Here is a 21,895-nt window from a genome sequence, read left to right on the forward strand (position 1 = left end):
GAGTACAGAAATAGGAAAATGGTACGGCACTGAACAAGGTCGACAACTGATAGGAAAGTGAAGTGGGAAAATAAGAAAATAACAGGAGGACAAGGAGAAGAAGAAAAACAGGGAGTCATAGAGGATGTGAGAGAGAACATGACCAAACGTGGAAGAAGGAAAAAAGGAGAGAAAGAAAAAACAGAAAAAGAAGTGTGGAAAAGACAGGAGGAAGAATAAATGAACATACAACAGGAAAGCAGACACAGGAGAGAAGACTGAGAGAAGAAAAGGTCCAAGAGAGAGAGGAAAGCAAGAATGTGAAGTGGCAGAAGATGAAGAATGGAGAGAAGGATTCAAGGAAGAGGGAGAATAAAATTTAGGGGGATAACACACAGGAGAGGAGGAGGCGAAGGAGGATTTATGTGTTTTTAGAGCTGTCATTTTGAAGGACAGAGCAGGGGCGGAGCAGCACACATGCAACAGCTTGAATCTCTCTATCTGAATCTGCCTGGTTCTGTCATACAGTCCCTTTCATTCATGCTCACCATGTATGTTTACGTTGCCTCTACTTTTTGCATTATTCTGTTCTCATCGTCACTGCAGTAGCTACGTTCTTCATGCCTCCCATAAATTTCTTATGAATATTCTGCATAGGTGAGCCAGAACAGCATCGACTTAGCTCATCCCACTCGTGATCCATCACAGCTAAAGCAACAAGTTTGACCTTGACTTTGAGCACAGTTTGGGTAAAGACCCATTAGGTCATCACTGTGATTAAATTTGATTCAATTCTAATCAGCAACAGGAAAATGAGTAGTGATCTTTTTGAATTCAAGTGGAAGGGGCAGACAATAGATGGCTCGCTGTGGCGTGAGCTCATCAGTCCTTCAACTAGATGACCAGCAGAGATGGGCAGTAACGCGTTACTTGTAACGCGTTACTGTAATCTGATTACTTTTTTCAAGTAACGAGTAAAGTAAGGGATTACTATTGCAAAATCGGTAATTAGATTACCGTTACTTTCCCGTAGGAATGCTGCGTTACTGCGTTACTAAAACCGTGATTTTTTTTTGCGAGAATGTCTCATGACAGTGACGTAAGCAAGTGCGACGTTGGTGACAGCAGCTGTGTGCAGATCAACAATGGATAATATATCGAGTGCGGGAGAGAGTATGAGCGTGCAGCGTTTAAAGCGTGGAAGTACTGACCTTACTTTGAGTTTGATTCCATAAAAAGTGACAAAAACATTAGCGTCCATCGTGCGTGGGAAGAAAACTTCTTTTTACAGCGAAAAAAACCCCTAAACTTCCGAGCAAGCACCGAGTAGCTACGACGTGATGGGAAACTCACAGAGACACTCGCGCGGATTCTTCAACTGACCGCAGCACACCTGCACCAGGGTAACCCTCCGCCTACCCTGCTCCTGCTTTACAGGTGAAAATAGAGCAAAAGGACCGCTGAGTCTTTGACTTTATTTATTTTCTGCTGTGTTTTACTTGCATCTGTTTGAAAGAGTGAGTGAAAACACAAAAAATATTTTATTTTATGTGCTGGAATGTGTAGAAAATAGGTTTAAATGTTAAACTAATTTATTCAAGTCAGAGAATGTTGCATATAATTAAATGTTTTGCTTGATGCATAAAGTTATAAGATTAAAACTGATAAAACAAGTTTTAAAAAGAGACTTTTCCATTTGATTACATTTTGTATGATGGATTATGTAGAAAAAGTAGAATTGGGCTGAAAGATCTATCACTTTATCACCTCTTCAGGTTGTAAATCGTGTTTTTAAAAAGTAACAAAGTAACTAAGTAACTAAGTAATTAATTACTTTTGAAAATAAGTAATCAGTAAAGTAACGGGATTACTTTTTTGGGGGAGTAATCAGTAATTAGTTACTGATTACTTTTTTCAAGTAACTTGACCAACACTGATGACCAGTAGGTTTCTGCAGTCTTTATAAAACTAATGATTAAATGTCCTCAATCACTGATGTCTTTGACAGCTAGCTGCCATACTCTGGACTGTGGTGCCCTTCCTAATGGATGTTGTAAATCGGCAAGGTAAAGAGGGGAACAAATCTTGCAAAATCAGCCAGATGTAGATGATACAGAAAATGAATGGCTCTACTTTATATTGGTTGTGTATGAATAGTCTTGCATGTGATCACAGGATCCAATTGATGCATAACTCTATTCAGTGCAGCTATGTGGGCTGTGGACATTATTACAAGGAATACACTGCCGGTACCACAGTGTTACTTTTTCTCTTTGTTTTTCTTGTTTTTGGACTGTTTCATCAATCCAATATTCAAACTGCTGAAGGTATGAATTAGAAACATCTCTACCTTCTACAATAGATTCCAACATGTTGCCTATTTACCATCTTCATGTTCCACCAGTACAAACTGCCAGAGGGCACACACTGCAGTAAATAACCTAAACATAACAGTGGTCTGTTATAGATTACAGTTTTTTACAGACGCTAGGACACATTTCTCAATACTTAGGTCACTTTTGCAAAACTCCTCACACAGTGAGCACAACAGAAGTCTATGTGGGCCAAACTGAGGACCAGTTATCATTGTTTTGGCACAAAATGCATTCAATGACTACATCTCTCAAATTTCATGAATTATCTTCTCACTCAGACACAACAACTGCCAAAAATCTTTGTACGTACAGGACATTTTGCATGTGCTTACATACTGTTTTCAAAACTGTTAAACTTATGGCCAAAACAATAACACAATGCAAAACTTAAAAAGACAGCAAAATTCAACAGCAATATTTTATTGAAACATATTTTAAATCTAAAAATGCAGTTTAACCAGCCACAGCTGATTCTCATTGTAGATGAACATCTACACAGCTGTTACTCCTTCAATTTTTCAACTCCTTCAATTCTGGCAGCCAGAAGATTCTTTCCTAGGTGTGTTGCCCTAGATGACATAAGATGTGATGTGGATGAGAACCTGTGGCCAAATGGAGAAGACCGAGTAGATTAGCATTACTATTGTATCAGTGGATGGTGTGTATACAAATTCTTGTATTTTGGGATTACTTAGTGCAAAAAAATAAAAATACATAAACAAATATTAACGAATTCTGCATGATGTCTGATTCATTCCAGTAACATATATTGAAATTATAAACAGAGATGTGTCCTTGTTTTACACAAGAAAACACTGTGTAATGCTACATGTTGTTAGTGTTTTTTAGGTCATTGTTTTGTGGGTGACAAAGTGTGTTTGTCGGCTGTCAACCTTTGCTAGTGTTCTGGAAGAATGAGTTTATTTGAGACCTGAATAAAGTGTTTTGGTAGTTGTAGTGCATTTTGAATGTGAAATGAACTGCTTTGCCAAGCTGACGGTCAGTTAGGAGAATTGTGTGAAGAGTTTTGCAAAAGTGACCTAAGTATTGTGAAATGTGTCCTAGCGGCTGTAAAAAACTGTAATACAGTGAGGGGTTTGGTTTATTTCAGTATTTAAAATCATACTTTTGGGATTTCAAAATCACCCGGTACAGCATAACAACAAAGAAAGCCAGTAGGAAACAAGAAACAGTGTACACTTGTCGTTTTATAACTCACCCAGGTGAAACACAGTTGCTGGCTGGATTACATTCATAAGCAATGTGCTTCTGAATGAATACCGTGGCACATTTATGAATAGCAGGAGTCGACAGGAGGTGGTGAACACAGACGAGTATACCCAACAGGCAAGAGATGCATTTTATTAGGGAGATTGTTGCCATCGTACGTTGTTTTGGGTACTGTTGCTGTTATATTTCTTAGGATGACAGTCTCAGCCAAGCAGCTTCATGTGGCTTCATCCTGTCGATGGTTTACCGGACCAGAATTCAGCCAAACTACCTCTCTGTCCTTCCAGTTTCTCCTCTTTTTTATTGTCTCACAACACTGAAAACACATATTCTCTCTCCTCATTTACACAGTCTCTTTATATCTTTTGAATGCCATCTTCCTGGTGTGTGTGTGTGTGTGTGTGTGTGTGTGTGTGTGTGTGTGTGTGTGTGTGTGTGTGTGTGTGTGTGTGTGTGTGTGTGTGTGTGTGTTTCTAAGAGAGGAAAGTGAGAATGGCTGCAATGCACATACTCTCCTCGGTACACCTGTCTCTTTTAGTTTACAACCACTCTGCTTATTTCCACACCCAATCATGCACGCAGTTAAAACAAACACATGCAACAGCAGCACATGCACACAACCTCACAAGCTCAAGCAGAGGTGTGCACATTATACAAATACGCATTCCCACATGCACATAATTAAAGTGACTGCACCAAACAAACCTTGTGTGGTAGTGTCTTGCCACACATACACACAACCGCATGAATACAGCTGTAAGCAGAGAAGACAGGTGGAGTGTATATCAAGGGCCACCCAGCTCCTACACCATTTATCTCAATTTCACCTTCTAGACACACGCAAGCACGCGTGCATTTAAGATTAAAAAAGCACATACACACAAGCTCAGCAGACATATAGACATTCATATACAAATTAATAGACAAGAACCAGAGTCAAATAGACACATTTTTTACTCCCCTCTCATTCTCCTACTTCTAACAGTTTAGTAAAATCCTGATGTTGGGTTATGTATAAATAAAAACATCTCATTTTGGAACTGCCTGAAACGCACAGAGTCGTTTAAATTTGTCATTTACTGTCAAGCCGAACTTTTGGTGTTTCTAGAAGCCCTACATGGTGTTAAGCCCATCCTATAATGAGCTATTAACTGCCGTCTCCTTTCAGCTCTCTGCCCGACTCCGACACAAATCCCCCCTTTATTCTCCAGTACTGTAATCCACCACTCGCACACACACAATAATACACAGAACTCGAGACACAATACACCAGGCCTCAGTTCACTTCCTGGTGTCAAATCCCCTTCTTCTCACTGCTCACTTACAAAGACGGTAGAAGAGGGAAGGGTGGAGAGGATGAACTATCGAAAAAGAATAATGCAGTTTTATGGCAGTACACAAACACACGAGGATAATCAGACTGAGCTTTGACATTCATACTCACATATATAGACAGCATTTGTGAATTTGCTGTTACAGCTTTTGAAGCAGTTTATATAAAAGCAGCAATTTGGGAACCACCAATTAGTGAAGTCCTGTCTTGAAACCTTTATTTAACCACCTTGAACCATTACCATCTCAGAGCTTTAGTGGAGTGTGTGTCAAGTAAGAAGAAACAGAGGACGACTGTATGCTCATATGGTAGTGATTGACAGTCCTTGTCAATACAACCTGAAGCATGGGCTGTTACACTCCTTTTTAACTCTAAGAGGGCTGTAACTTAAAAAAATCACTGTCATGCTATATTAAATAAGGCTTGAAATTAGTGATTTAGACCAGCGGTCCCCAACCCCCGGGCCTTGGACCGGTACTGGTCCGTGAGTCGTTTGGTACCGGGCCGCGAGAGTTGAGGCTCAGGTGTGAAATGTATGGTTTTCAGGGTTTTTATCGGTTTTCAGCGTTATTTTGTTATCGTTTTTATCGTTAACTCGGTTTTCCTGGGTCTTTTCACGTGTGTTATGAATAAATCTTCTTTTTTTCGGTACCGGTACTAGTTTTATTTTGTTGTATTTATCCGCGACACTTTAAAGGCCGGTCCGTGAAAATATTGTCGGGCATAAACCGGTCCGTGGCGCAAAAAAGGTTGGGGACCGCTGATTTAGACCATAATCCCATCAGGAAAGTGTTTACTGACGTCTTAGTTCACACAGAAGTGAAGCCTGTAATAGTTGTTGTCTCCCTGACTTCTATACAATCAAATTTATTTGAGCAATGAAATGAGTCGGCCAACAAGATGCAAGTTATTAGAAAAGAATGCCAGTTTAAGACACTTCTGCATTGGCTTCAGTTGGCTTTTTAAAATTAACATTATCTGGTTAAAACAGAACCAGGAAAACCAGAAACGGCTACAATGTCATAAAAACAAAAACAAGTAGTTTGCATCGAAAATCAAAGGACTTAAAAAGGTGCAAATCATGACATTAATGAAACTGTTCTGTCTCTTCTGTGTTGACTTTAGGGTCATTTTATAGAACATTTTGTGCCCAGCCAGTTGCCTGAAAATGTTAAGGTCCATAGCTAATTGCTGTGAAATTGCAGCTTCATATATTATATACTTTTCAACACACACACACACACACACACACACACACACACACACACACACACACACACACACACACACACACACACACACACAGTGGGGCAAAAAAGTATTTAGTCAGCCACCGATTGTGCAAGTTCCCCCACTTAAAATGATGACAGAGGTCAGTAATTTGCACCAGAGGTACACTTCAACTGTGAGAGACAGAATGTGAAAAAAAAAATCCATGAATTCACATGGTAGGATTTGTAAAGAATTTATTCGTAAATTAGGGTGGAAAATAAGTATTTGGTCACCTCAAACAAGGAAAATCTCTGGCTCTCACAGACCTGTAACGTCTTCTGTAAGAAGCTTTTCTGTCCCCCACTCGTTACCTGTATGAATGGCACCTGTTTGAACTCATCATCTGTATAAAAGACACCTGTCCACAGCCTCAAACAGTCAGACTCCAAACTCCGCCATGGCCAAGACCAAAGAGCTTTCGAAGGACACCAGGAAAAGTATTGTAGACCTGCACCAGACTGGGAAGAGTGAATCTACAATAGGCAAGCAGCTTGGTGTGAAAAAATCAACTGTGGGAGCAATCATCAGAAAATGGAAGACATACAAGACCACTGATAATCTCCCTCGATCTGGGGCTCCACGCAAGATCTCATCCCGTGGGGTCAAAATGATCATGAGAACGGTGAGCAAAGATCCCAGAACCACACGGGGGGACCTGGTGAATGACCTGCAGAGAGCTGGGACCAAAGTAACAAAGGTCACCATCAGTAACACACTACAACGGCAGGGAATCAAATCCCGCAGTGCCAGACGTGTTCCGCTGCTGAAGCCAGTGCATGTCCAGGCCCGTCTGAAGTTTGCCAGAGAGCACATGGATGATACAGCAGAGGATTGGGAGAATGTCATGTGGTCAGATGAAACCAAAGTAGAACTTTTTGGTATAAACTCAACTCGTCGTGTTTGGAGGAAGAAGAATACTGAGTTGCATCCCAAGAACACCATACCTACTGTGAAGCATGGGGGTGGAAACATCATGCTATGGGGCTGTTTTTCTGCCAAGGGGACAGGACGACTGATCCGTGTTAAGGACAGAATGAATGGGGCCATGTATCGTGAGATTTTGAGCCAAAACCTCCTTCCATCAGTGAGAACTTTGAAGATGAAACGAGGCTGGGTCTTCCAACATGACAATGATCCAAAACACACCGCCCGGGCAACAAAGGAGTGGCTCCGTAAGAAGCATTTGAAAGTCCTGGAGTGGCCTAGCCAGTCTCCAGACCTCAACCCCATAGAAAATCTGTGGCGGGACTTGAAAGTCCGTGTTGCTCGGCGACAGCCCCAAAACATCACTGCTCTCGAGAAGATCTGCATGGAGGAATGGGCCAAAATACCAGCTACTGTGTGTGCAAACCTGGTAAAGACCTATAGTAAACGTTTGACCTCTGTTATTGCTAACAAAGGTCATGTTACAAAGTATTGAGTTGTATTTTTGTTATTGACCAAATACTTATTTTCCACCCTGATTTACGAATAAATTCTTTACAAATCCTACAATGTGGATTCATGGATTTTTTTTTCCACATTCTGTCTCTCACAGTTGAAGTGTACCTCTGGTGCAAGTTACTGACCTCTGTCATCATTTTAAGTGGGGGAACTTGCACAATCGGTAGCTGACTAAATACTTTTTTGCCCCACTGTATATTAGGGGTGCAACGATATTCGTATCGATATTGAACCGTTCGATACAGTGCTTTCGGTTCGGTACGCATATGTATCGAACAATACAACATTTGTAATTTATTTTATCAACTTTCCTTCTGACGATGCTGTCTGTGTTGAGCGCTCAGTGGATCTGCGCTCGACAGTGCAGCCTAGGCGGAGTAGTCGAACGCAGATTCACTAAGCGCAGGGCAATCTAGCGAGACAGAAGTTAAGCTCTCGTTGCAACATGGCAAATTGAACCTCCCCCATCCTCATTCAGATCTGGCGTTTGGAACTATTTTGGTTTTCATGTGAGTATGACCCTGAAGGTAAGCACGTCATGGACTAAAGTAAAACAGTATGTCGGATGTGCCACGCAATGCTCAATTACATTGGTAGGAACTAGTGCGTTAGCGCAGTTAGCTCGTTAACGTGTTGGCCGTCCAGCCCCACGCACAGGGCGATCCGCAGTAGCTCGTTAACGGAGATTTGCCGTGTTGTGGCGTTTTAACGAGATTAACGCAGCACTAGTGGGAACACAACGAATATGACTGCACATTTACTCCGACATCATCCTAGTGCAAAGACAAGTGGAAGCAGACAAAAACAACAAGCACGCATGCTACAAACTTTACCCGAGTCATTTAGACAGCCGTTAGCACATGATTCTCCTTATGGGGACCTGATATGTTTAATATGCTGCTGAGAATATAGCCCAGAAGAAGCGTGTAGTATAGCTTTTATTTTGGAAAGAGCCATTTCTCTGTAATAAACTCTCTTTTCCAAAGATGAGTGATTTCTCGATCAGATAGATTTATTATTTTATCCCTTTGTTGTTTCAGCAACATTAAATTTAAAAACTATACTTTTGAGTTAAAATATATATTTATAATTTTAATAAATGACAAATTAAAAAGGCATGAACATTTTTTTGTATCGAAAAAATATCGAACCGTGACACCAAAGTATCGAACCGAACCGAACCGTGAATTTTGTGTATCGTTGCACCCCTAATATATATATATTAGGGGTTGCAAGGAGAGTTTAACTTCTGCCTTGCTAGCTTGCCCTGCGCTCTTCCTTCTGACTATGCTGTCTGTGTTGAGCGCTCAGTGGATCTGCGCTCGACAGTGCAGCCTAGTCGAACGCAGATTCACTGAGCGCTCAACACAGACAGCATCGTCAGAAGGAAAGTTGATAAAATAAATTACAAATGTTGTATTGTTCGATACATATGCGTACCGAACCGAAAGCACTGTATCGAACGGTTCAATATCGATACGAATATCGTTACACCCCTTATATATATATATATATATATATATATATATATATATATATATATATATATATATATATATATATATATATATATATATATATATATATAGCTAGCAGCTGGATAGCGTAGTGGTTAAACTACACGCCTTTGGAACAGAGGATCGCAAGTTCGATTCCTGCCTGGGGCGTCTGTATCCAGTAAGGGTCCTAAGGCTAGACCCCCTATGCTAAGCAAGCCTACCGCAGACATGAGCGAGACAGATAAATACGAAGGCATGCCGGCTCGGACGTCGCCCGGATCAACAAGGTCCGCGTCAGGTGTTGAGGAACCAGGGCACCCTGACGAAAAGTGGGCTACTGGAACAAGAAGGCATCGGTGGGCAAGAGACGAAAACAGGGCATTGTTGGAATGCTACTACGCAAGTAACCCTGGCGGAAGGGGCTACATGAATAGGATGAGGGACCTATGGATTCTTCGATACCCAACATCCACAATGACGGTGAAACAACTAGTAGCTCAGTGTTCCAACATTCGAAAGAAGGGACTGCTCTCACAGCTAGAGATTGACGAGGTACAACACAAATGCTACGGCAAGGAGGAGTCAGGACGCCAGGTCAGGGGGGAGATATCATCACCCGAGATTGGGTACATAGCCCCAAGTGCGATAGGAGAAGGATCGTTGAGTGCGAGAGGAACTGACCTGAAAAATAGGATCATGGCCAAGCTTGAAACCTGGATCCCCCGTAGCCGGTTACCAAGATTACGTGAAGTTCCCTCAGAAGGTCTGCTAGATGATGTTAATGCAGCACTACGGGCAATACCTACAACCACGATTACCGACACTAACAAGCTCATCTACAATACGGCAACAGTGATCAGTGAGATGCTTGGCTACAAGTTGAACAGCGACAAGGGGCAGTACCCTCCATGGAGAAGGAGGCTAGAGGGCAAGATCAAAGTAGCACGGAGGGAGGTTAGCCAACTAACGGAGTTGCAGAAAGGTGCGACAAATAAGGTGCCTAAGAAATACAGCAAGCTGTCCATACCTGAGGCCTTGGAAACTGCCAAGCAAAGACTCACAGCCTTGGCCAGCCGCTTGAGGAGGTACACCAGAGAGATAGAAGGCAGGAGAATAAACCAGCTGTTCTCCACAGAACCAGCAAAGGTGTACTCTCAGTGGCAAGGGAACAATAAGAGAACAGCACCACCAAGGCTGGAGACGGAGCAATACTGGAAGAGCATATGGGAGAAGGATGCAACCCATAACGGCAATGCTCAGTGGCTAGAGGATCTGAGGGCAGACCACAGCGACCTCCCTGAACAGGGTCCAGTAACCATCACAGTGGCAGATATCCAAGAAAGGGTCTCCAGTATGAAGAGTTGGACAGCACCAGGGCCCGACATGGTTCACGCCTACTGGCTGAAGAAGCTGACTGCACTCCACGAGCGTCTGGCAGCACAAATGAACCAGCTGCTAGTTAACGAGAGACACCCGGAATGGCTAACTGAAGGCCGGACGGTCCTGATCCCCAAGGACCCCAAGAAGGGACCGGTCCCCTCCAACTACCGACCAATAACCTGCCTCAGTACTACATGGAAGCTCCTGTCAGGCATCATATCGGCTAAGATGAACAGGCACATGGGTCAATACATGAGCGGGACACAGAAAGGAATTGGCAAGAATACCAGAGGCGCAAAACACCAGCTACTGGTAGACAGAACAATCAGCCGAGACTGCAAGACCAGACTGACCAACCTGTGCACTGCCTGGATTGATTACAAGAAGGCCTATGACTCAATGCCCCACAGCTGGATACTGGAATGCCTAGAATTGTACAAGATCAATGGGACCCTAAGAGCCTTCATCAGGAACTCAATGGGGATGTGGCGTACAACACTAGAGGCCAACTCCAAGCCCATAGCACAAGTCACCATCAAGTGCGGGATCTACCAAGGAGATGCTCTGTCCCCACTGCTGTTCTGCATAGGCCTGAACCCCCTCAGTGAGATCATTAACAAGACTGGCTACGGATACCGACTACGGAACGGAGCAGTTGTCAGCCACCTCCTGTACATGGATGACATCAAGCTGTATGCCAAGAGTGAACGAGACATCGATTCACTGATCCACACTACCAGGCTATACAGCAATGACATTGGAATGTCGTTCGGACTGGAGAAGTGTAGTCGGATGGTAACAAAGAGAGGGAAGGTAGTCAGAACTGAGGGGATTGAACTACCAGAAGGCAACATTGCAGACATAGAGGACAGTTACAAGTACTTGGGGATCCCACAGGCGAATGGGAACCATGAAGAGGCCGCTAGAAAAGCTGCAACCACCAAGTACCTGCAGAGGGTCAGGCAAGTCCTGAGGAGTCAGCTGAATGGTAAGAACAAGATCCGGGCCATCAACACGTACGCCCTGCCCGTGATCAGGTACCCTGCTGGGGTAATAGGCTGGCCAAAGGAGGAGATAGAAGCCACTGACATAAAGACAAGAAAGCTCCTGACCATGCATGGAGGGTTTCACCCCAAGTCCAGCACCCTGAGGCTGTACGCTAAGCGGAAGGAAGGGGGCCGGGGACTGGTGAGTGTCAGCACCACAGTCCAGGATGAGACAAGGAACATCCAAGAATACATTGGGAAGATGGCCCCAACTGACCGAGTGCTCAGTGAATACCTCAGGCAGCAGAAACCCAAGAAAGAGGAGGGAGACGAGGAACCATCATGGAAGGACAGGCCCCTGCACGGTATGTACCACCGGCAGATAGAGGAGGTGGCTGATATACAGAAATCCTACCAGTGGCTGGACAAAGCTGGACTGAAAGACAGCACAGAGGCACTAATCATGGCAGCACAAGAACAAGCTCTGAGTACAAGATCCATAGAGGCTGGGGTCTATCACACCAGGCAAGACCCCAGGTGCAGGCTGTGTAAAGATGCCCCAGAGACAATCCAGCACATAACAGCAGGGTGCAAGATGCTAGCAGGCAAGGCATACATGGAACGCCATAACCAAGTGGCCGGCATAGTGTACAGGAACATCTGTGCCGAGTATAACCTAGAAGTCCCGAGGTCAAAATGGGAGATGCCCCCAAGGGTGGTGGAGAATGACCGAGCTAAGATCCTGTGGGACTTCCAGATACAGACGGACAAAATGGTGGTGGCTAACCAACCGGACATAGTGGTGGTAGACAAACAGAAGAAGACGGCCGTAGTGATCGATGTAGCGGTTCCGAATGACAGCAATATCAGGAAGAAGGAACACGAGAAGCTGGAGAAATACCAAGGGCTCAGAGAAGAGCTCGAGAGGATGTGGAGGGTGACGGTAACGGTGGTCCCCGTGGTAATCGGAGCACTAGGTGCGGTGACTCCCAAGCTAGGCGAGTGGCTCCAGCAGATCCCGGGAATAACATCGGAGATCTCTGTCCAGAAGAGCGCAGTCCTGGGAACAGCTAAGATACTGCGCAGGACCCTCAAGCTCCCAGGCCTCTGGTAGAGGACCCGAGCTTGAAGGATAAACCGCCCGCAGGGGCGTGCTGGGTGTTTTTTTTTTTTTTTTATATATATATATATATATACACACACTAGGGGTGCAACGATACACAAAATTCACGGTTCGGTTCGGTTCGATCCTTTGGTGTCACGGTTCGATATTTTTTCGATACAAAAAAAATGTTCATGCCTTTTTAATTTGTCATTTATTAAATTTATAAATATAGATTTTAACTCAAAAGTACAGTTTTTAAATTTAACCCTAACCCTTGTGCGTGTTTTTTATTTTGACAGCGAATGCGCACCTGCGGACCACTTATGTGCAGCCCTGGTTATTTAGCTCATCATATTGCAGCCACAGAAATTATTTTGTCCATGAAACCATAAAGCTGCACTTTCTTTTTGCCTTATAGTCTGATTTGTCATAACTTCTCCGTTTTGTGGTAAGCTTTTCTTTGGCTGTCACTTCTTCACCCTGACCTGTCTTATTTGGCTCAGCAGAACTGAAATGCTTTTACACATGCACTCACATAAGCTCAGCGATTCTCTGCGCGATCAACCTCTCACATGTTTAAGCTTGCTGCAGGAGATTTCACTTGTCATGTTTGCATAGTAAGCTAACGATTAATAAGACGATGTCAGAGGAATTGGTGCACAAATTATCATCACTCACAGATCAGTGCTGTCGCTCTCTATACACAGTTCGCACGATTGCAAAGTGAAAGCAAAAAAACAAGTGCAAATTCAAACGCGACTTCAATATGTCACATATTGACAGTGGCTCACCGATGCCAATGACATAATTACCCAGCTACATTTCTGAAAGAATGCAAAAGCATTGACATATATTTTTCCTACAATAGCCCGACGGTAGCCCATTTTGGTAGCCCGACTGAAAAAAATCGCTAGCTCCGGGACGTCGGGCTAGCGATATTGCGAGCCCTGTATCTGATTGAGGAATCACATCATCTTTGGAAAAGAGAGTTTATTACAGAGAAATGGCTCTTTCCAAAATAAAAGCTATACTATCCGCTTCTTCTGGGCTATATTCTCAGCAGCATAAGGAGAATCATGTGCTAACAGCTGTCTAAATGACTCGGCTAAAGTTAGTAGCATGCTTGTTGTATTTGTCTTTGCACTAGGATGATGTCGGCGTAAATGTGCAGTCATATTCGTTGTGTTCCCACTAGTGCTTTCAGGTTAATCTCGTTGAAATGACCTTAACGCCACAACACGGCAAATCTCCGTTAACGAGCTACCGCCGATCGCTCCGTGCATGGGGCTAGACGGCCAACACGTTAACGAGCTAACTGCGCTAACACACTAGTTCACACCAATGTAATTGAGCATTGCATGGCACATCCAACATACTGTTTTACTTTAGTCCATGACTCGCTTACCTTCAGGGTCATACGTCACATGAAAACCAAAATAATTCCAAACGCCAGATCTGAATGAGGTTCAATTTGCCTGTTACAAGGAGAGCTTAACTTCTGTCTCGCTAGCTTGCCCTGCGCTCTTCCTTCTGACGATGCTGTCTGTGTTGAGCGCTCAGTGAATCTGCATTCGACTACTCCGCCTAGGCTGCACTGTCGAGCCTAGGCGGAGTAGTCGAATGCAGATTCACTGAGCGCTCAACACAGACAGCATCGTCAGAAGGAAAATTGATAAAATAAATTACAAATGTTGTATTGTTCGATACATATGCGTACCGAACCGAAAGCACTGTATCGAACGGTTCAATATCGATACGAATATCGTTGCACCCCTAATATATACACATACATACACATATTTAAGTGGTCTGTTGACCCACTCCCAGTATGATTTTTGGCACTTTTGACATTTGAGGTAATGTTTGAGGTAATGTTTGAACACGGAAATCTCAACTATTAAAGATAAAGGCCTGAAAGTTTCACTGGTATTTCTTAACATCAAAATCAATCACAATCTGTCATTTGGGTACAGACACATCAGAAAATCTCTGGATTTTGGCTTTCAAGTCATCCTGCAAAGTTTCATATTTAAGCACACACTAATGAAAATTACAAAAGCCAAATTGTGACAATATCTCAATGACATATAGTTGAATTTCACAATAATTCAAATAGAGCATGTGGAATACTTTATTATATGAACTTCTTAGACAGAAAAATTAAGAAAAGGCTATATTCTTTCAACTGCCATTGTTAATTAATCATATATAACAAATTGTGGAACAACAACAAAAACTTCAGTAGGTAGTCTATTTGTATCTGAAGAGAAGTTTTATTCTAGTGACCTATTCTACTACTATCCTACTGCCCTGGAGGTCTCTTAACCTGCATTATAAGACTTCCAGTAGGTTTTACAAATGGAAGGTAGAGTAGGTCTCAAAAAGGAAAAATAGTTACATATTTAACAAAGTTCATTATTTTTGCAGTTATAATTTGCACACTATCTGGAAATCCTAGAATTGTTTACTAATATTTTTTTTTGTCACTGAACTTATATTTGCTCAGTCCAGCATAAAAGGTTAAATAGCAGTTTTTTTTTTTCTCAGAGTAGAGCCGCTGATCCTCCACATCGAAAGGAGCCAGTTGAGGTGGTTCGGGCATCTGACAAGGATGCCTCCTGGGTGAGGTGTTCTGGGCAGGGAGGGAGGCCTGGGCTGCTCTGCTCAGGCTGCTGCCCCCATGACCCGGCCCCGGATAAGCGGATGTGAATACGTGGATGGTTTGTTTACTTTTTTGTGTTTTTTATGAGTGTGCGTTCAAATATAGATTTTCCTATTTATTGGTCCAACATTACAGATCCTGGTTTATTTTAATGGTAGGAAAGATCAGTGAAAATGTCAGGCATTTTTTATAGTTTTTGAGATATTCATGTTCAAAAATTGCTTCAAATGTCAAAGTGTAAGAAAATGTTGGAACTAGACCATTTTTCAAAAACATATCTTGAAAACGTGTATTTTTTCAATATATGTAAAAAGTTTCACAGCAAACATCTTTGCCCAGACTTTGAACCATGAAACTTTCAGGCAAATTGGAGATGGTGGAGCAGAAGGCCCACATTCACTTTGGATGTTATGACGCTTTGTTCATTTTTTCTAGTTAGTTCAAAATAATATTTGATGGCATAGTAAATTCCTTGTTGCTGACCTGTGGGAAATAGATGTACAATTCCCAGAAAATGACTAAATGAAATGCAATTTTTGGATGCAGAACATTAACCCTGGGTGATACTTTGATACCTGGCTTTAGCAAATAAGTCATTTTGGGGTATCAGTTCAACTTTTCTCTAGAGGTAGCAGTTCTTTACAACAGTGATGCAACCAATGCCCAACAAGATGGAGCTGTTCAGTTTTTCCAAAACTGACAATATGTATGACTGTCTGCATGGAATTCATCAGGGTTATTCTTATGCAACATAATACGTCAGGTAAAATGAGGCCAGAGGATCCCTGATGCCAGAAATTGAGTTGGGTGCCAGCACAAGTGAATCAAAGCAAAAATGTCTTCCAAAGAACCAGTCACATCAGTGCTGGAAGTCGTTCCATTTTAAGGCCTATCCTGGAATGAAATTGAATGGAACAAGTTGAATTGGTGATCCTTACGTCTTTAACGTCTTAGAAAATCAGCTGCAAATTAAATGGCAATGCATGAAAACGAACGCACATCCCTTCCTTTTAATGCTACTGAGACAAATCTGTATATGAACCAACAACAATAAAACAACAGTAAAAAGGGTTTGGCAATCCATTCATACCACTCTTTGTTGATGACACACACACACACACACACACACACACACACACACACACACACACACAGGGAAGTTATACTACTGGTTTTGCTACTGCTACTGCTACAAGGAGCACACACAAACGTTACCATGGTGAGGAGGTATGCTGCTGGCCGGCCAGGTGAAGGGTCTTGGGCCGGGCGGCGGAGCAGCTGCCTGCATTAGCTGGCCGCTCCCAGTAGGGGTCACTGCGAAACACACAAAAAAAACGTGAAGAGGTTCTTTAACGACAGCCACATGAAAAAAGGAGAAGAAGAAGAAGTGGGAGTAAAAACAAGACTTAAATGAAGAATAAGAGGGAGAAAACAGGAAAATCAAATGAACAAAGACAAAAACGTAGGAGCAGAGCATAGGAACCAAAGACAAAATAACCATACAAAGCACAGTGCAAATGTCATGGAAAATCAGAGAATTAGATGCAAAATATATTCTGCAGATAAGCAGTAGGTAAATGATAATTTGGCAGTTCATGTGAAAAAATAATGAAAGATTGGGCATTTCCAGCTCAGTGGACAACAAACTGTGGACCTCTCAGTCTCAAGTCTATATGAAAATAACACTCAAAAAAGAATCCAAATACTTTGTTTAATTACTCATAAACAGGCAGCTGCGATAGCTGCGGGAATATCTTTAACATAGAGGGTCCTGCAGATGTGATGTAATATGGCGATATCTGTGTGAACTGGGGGTAGCACACTCAGCATTATCAGGACCACAAATGCTATCAGCACCCATATGAAAAAGGTTGCTATAAATGATATATGGTGCAAATATTAAATATACTATGTCAACTTATGTGATATTTCCCCCCCCAAAATAAGTTTAGTACTTAAAAGCACAATATTTACCTATGAAAGAATAGACATCTCAGAAAGCAATAAATGTAGGCTACACACTTATACATGTGGTACTGGCTAACAGGAAAACTAAATTTCCATAACAGATGTTTTCCATAACAAGTTAACGATATGTTGGTAACTTTGCTGCAAAAATATTACCGTACTGGCATTGAATCACGGTGTGTGATGACTTACTACTCTGTTATTTAACCGCCACAAACAATCCAGCATCAGCACAGCAGAGTAAATTAATGTACTTTAGTAATACAGTGCGAGTTTATCTGCAAACTTTACTTCCCTTAACACGAGTCACTTTGGGGTTTTTGTAGCTTCTTCTTTCAGGCATTGGAAGAGCGACTCACTGAGTCAACAGATGCAGTCAGTCTGTTTTTACTTTGTTGCATGAACAACTGGAGGCAGACAAACTGTTTAATTCGTTTATTTACCCGTCTTTTTTATTCTTTTTTTTATATCCTTCTGCTGCTACTTCTCCACTTTCCATGCATTTGAGCTTAGCTAGCTTAGCTAGCTCCACAGTGAAGCTGCGTTACTTCCTCGTCTTACACGTGTTTCATCAAGTTTGTTGCTGATCTGAATGCGTGACTGAAGTTTGAAAGTTTGACATGTGATCAAACTGCTTCCTGTGTGTCAGTGACATACTTTTTTAGGATCTACTTTAAAAAAGGCACAACACGTATTTCACTATAGAATGTGCAAAGATGGTCCAGTCATCCATTTTCTGCTGCTTATCTGGGACCAGTTTGCAGAGGCAGCAAGCACAGAGCCATAGACTTTCCTGTGTGTCATGACTAACCCTCCTCAATCCGCCTGTCAATCCCTCGCGGCTCTCACTTGTGAACAAGACCCACACATACTTAAACTATTCCACTTGGGCCACCAACTCACCTATTTTCTAAATAAAATCCCCCAAATCTAACTGCCACACAGGGCAATTACTTACAGTCTTTCTTACAGTGTTAACATCATGTACCCTCTACAAGAAGCCACACTAATTAAGGGGAGACAAAACTGTAAAGTTGGATGATAAAGGTTAAAAAAAAAAAAGTATGACAGCGAAAGGTTTTTAAATCACACTCAAGTGCAAACATTTACATTCAAGGGGGCTTTAAATATGCCACAAAACAATGTGGCAACACATATTTAACACTCTGTTTGCTTAGAATATAATCGCTTATTTCAGATGTATTTCAAGATGTATCTCCCACCATGACTGGTCGCCTAAAACTTCCCGCCCTTGGAAACAGTCAAAAAAAACCCAAACTAACCTGCAGTTTGGTGGCAGATTTTATTTATTTATTTCTTTTCTTTTTGAAAAGCTAAATGTTGCCGATTGGGACTCAACGGGCAGGCAAAGTGACACCGGAGTCAAATACAAAATACAAAGCAGCCCCAAAGTGACTGTCTATAAACAGTGAATTATTTGAATTTTACACACCCACCAAAGACAGGCTGTCAAAACCCATGCCGGAATGGATTTTTCATACTGAGAAAGGGAGCGAGGGAGAGCCAAGGAGAATAAAAGAGAGAAGGAAAAAAAAACAGGAGGCAGAAAGAGGGAGAGAGACTCTGGAAGACACAGGAAGGAGGAGGAGAGAGCGAGAGGGAGACGCAGTGAAGCGATGCTGGCTTGCAGGAGAACATTAGCTGCACTGTGTAGCGCACCAGAAAACCATTGACATTGTCGGTCTTGCTTTGTGGACAAGTATTATTGTAAAACACAGTTTTCTGAGGCGAGCCGGCCGCTATTGTTCTTGTCAGAGGGTGAAGCGAGGGCACCGCCGGCATAACTTATTTCAGTTTAAAGCTACCGGAGAAGGCAGCGAGAGTTGGTTTTCAAATTAAACGACTGCGATGTAAGTCCAGAGATTGTATTACTTTTAGATTTGATCTCTCGATGCATGACTAGGAAACAGATCGCTTCTGTTGTGGGGGAAGGGGAAAAAACAATAAAAGATAAGAAGAGCGCTGTCATCTGCAAGAAGAAAAGCAGGTTTGTTCTGTCACTGAGGTCGGTGTACTTTGTTGATTATACAGCAGGCTTTAAGCAGGTTTCAAGAGACACAGAGTCTGACTCGGCACAGAGACTACTATGTTAAGTTCCAGTCCATGTAACGGGCACGAGAAGATTCTAGGAGTTTTGTGCAATGTGTTGTGTCATGACTCACATTATATATTAAAAACAACAGGAGTAAAATATGACATCTGCCTGCTCCAAATCTCTTAGGGTAAATGAAAAGCTGCTTTACTCAGTTGTCCTTGTGATTGCCTTTGCTTGATGGATATTCTTAAAACCTGTAAACATTTATCTCGGTGACACTGAGTCCATCAATTTCTTTGGAGTTTTCACTTGTCAAGGTCATTGACTCTGATCTCATCAATATCCTTATACAAGCAGGGAATCAAATGGTTCTTAATAATGTAAATGCATCACTGTAGTTCAATACAAGTGATGCTTGTATTGAACTACAAGTGATGGAGGTCTGGAATGCTGCAGAGCCTTTTAGTGTCTTTTAGCTCCTAATTTTGGTAAATATACTCTTTTTTGCTTCCAGTCTTTTCATTAAAGTCTCTAATAAACCTTCTTCATGTGCTCAACATCAGACTGCAGTTAAGCAGTTAAGGACGAATGACTAAAGAAAGAGAAAATGTAATTACATACCACAGCTAAATGAAAAGTCACTGTTGACTTGCTGTAGACAAAGTATGTTTTATTTCACTTGCATGTCTTTTTTGCACACTTTTAACTTACAAGGCTTTGAAAATATGTGTTTGTCTATATGGCCAATTTAAAAGGTGATAAGAGAGTAGCCAGCTAGAAGCATGTGTGACTTTTAATGCTAATAACGCTCAAGAATTTGTCCATCAATTCCATGAATAAGAATCAGAAAACATGTATCCTTAGTTTTGTGTTTTTGTTATCACTGTAGCACTTCCTGGTTTGGACCCAATCAGAAGACCAGAATGAAAAGCTTTTTTTTCCACAGATACTTTTATTCGAGATCCTACCTGCACAGTTTCAGTGAACAATATTGCTCAACTCAGAAAATCATAGTAAAAAAGTTGCACAATGTTTTCAGACTGAATGTAATCCCAGATAAAACAACAACTATACGTGACTGGTTTTCAGACCCACCAATAACAATTCAGTCTGGTACTGTAGCTACAAGTGAATGTAGAATAAGCTTACCCCTCCTGTTATATTATTTCATCAGCTGGTACAATCCAGAGAGTGTAGCCAATCATCAACAAATTGACATACATGTGCCAAAAAAATGAACTTTTTCTCTTATTTCTTCAACAAAAGTAACTATTAGTCCTTCTTTCTATTTCTTTCTTTTTTTCTTTCTTTCTTTCTTTTTTACATTTTGAAAGTTTTAGCAAGATTGTTAATTGTTTATAATATCTCTCACACCATACAATTCCCAGGCTGACCAAATGCTGACATTTTGTCCCAGACACTGGAATGTCAGAGATACACATGAGGTGTTGTTTGGCATCAGCGCCACACCAGCTGCGGCAATATTAGACACCGAGTGACATATGGAGTAGCATATGGGCTGTCTCATGTTCGAAACTGTGACAAAGTCGAGATATTGAGAAAGGTTGGTTATTGACGGTATAAATCAGATCACTCAGAAAACCAGATTTTGAATCCCATTACTTTTTTATTGTTTCACTTTCCCTCCACTGTAGTGAGGTTTACGTTGTGATAAGGAAAGGTTTGCATTAAAATAGAATAGTAGATTATCAAAAATGAGATTTCTACACGATATCAGCCATGGTTCGGGCTAACAACAACCGGGCTATGGTGCTTCTGTTAAGACAAAGAAAGAATTTACTACGCATGATGAAAATGATGCAAAAGAGGGGGGGGAGGGGGATCCTTTCCATGTTTTTTATGTGAGATTAAGGGACTCGGACTGTCTGCACTGTATGTGAGTTTTGAAGGGAAAAAAGAGTTTTGAGAAAATGCACTGACTTTATTTAACAGGTACAATCAGTGGAAATGAGGTGGAAATGAATTTGTGCATGATACTGCTGAGTGGGTGAAATTTACTGCATAATGTAATACTTCAAAGTCAAGAAAAATTGAACTTGGGAATTTTTATCAGAGTTTCAAGGAAACACTTCACTTTATGAATTATTTTATAAGCTTAAACTTTTTTTTTCTTAAATGTGTTAACAAGGACTTACCTAATGACTATTACAGTTTTTTACAGACGCTAGGACACATTTCTCAATACTTAGGTCACGTTTGCAAAACTCCTCACACAGTGAGCACTACAGAAGTCTATGTGGGCTAAACTGAGGACCAGTTATCATTGTTTTGACACAAAATGCATTCAATGACTACATCTCTCAAATTTCATGAATTATCTTCTCACTCAGACACAACAACTGCCAAAAATCTTTGTACGTACAGGACATTTTGCATGTGCTTACATACTGTTTTCAAAACTGTTAAACTTATGGCCAAAACAATAACACAATGCAAAACTTAAAAAGACAGCAAAATTCAACAGCAATATTTTATTGAAACATATTTTAAATCTAAAAATGCAGTTTAACCAGCCACAGCTGATTCTCATTGTAGATGAACATCTACACAGGTGTTACTCCTTCAATTTTTCAACTCCTTCAATTC

At 41.6% G+C, this 21,895-nt stretch overlaps 1 protein-coding gene across 1 annotated transcript in view; it reads right to left on the reverse strand.

Moving 5' to 3' along the window:
• Positions 1-21,895, reverse strand: part of npas3 (neuronal PAS domain protein 3) — a 396,686-nt gene that overhangs the window by 282,361 nt on the left and 92,430 nt on the right. Inside the window, exon 2 of the mRNA XM_085256285.1 lies at positions 16,480-16,578. Coding sequence (XP_085112411.1) covers positions 16,480-16,578 — 99 coding nt within the window. The remainder of the gene's footprint in view (positions 1-16,479; positions 16,579-21,895) is intronic.

The sequence above is a fragment of the Mchenga conophoros genome, linkage group LG19 (assembly GCF_057382185.1).
Source record: "Mchenga conophoros isolate Kocher_MC1m ecotype Shallow Benthic linkage group LG19, M_conophoros_male_GT1.1, whole genome shotgun sequence".
NCBI lineage: Eukaryota > Metazoa > Chordata > Actinopteri > Cichliformes > Cichlidae > Mchenga > Mchenga conophoros.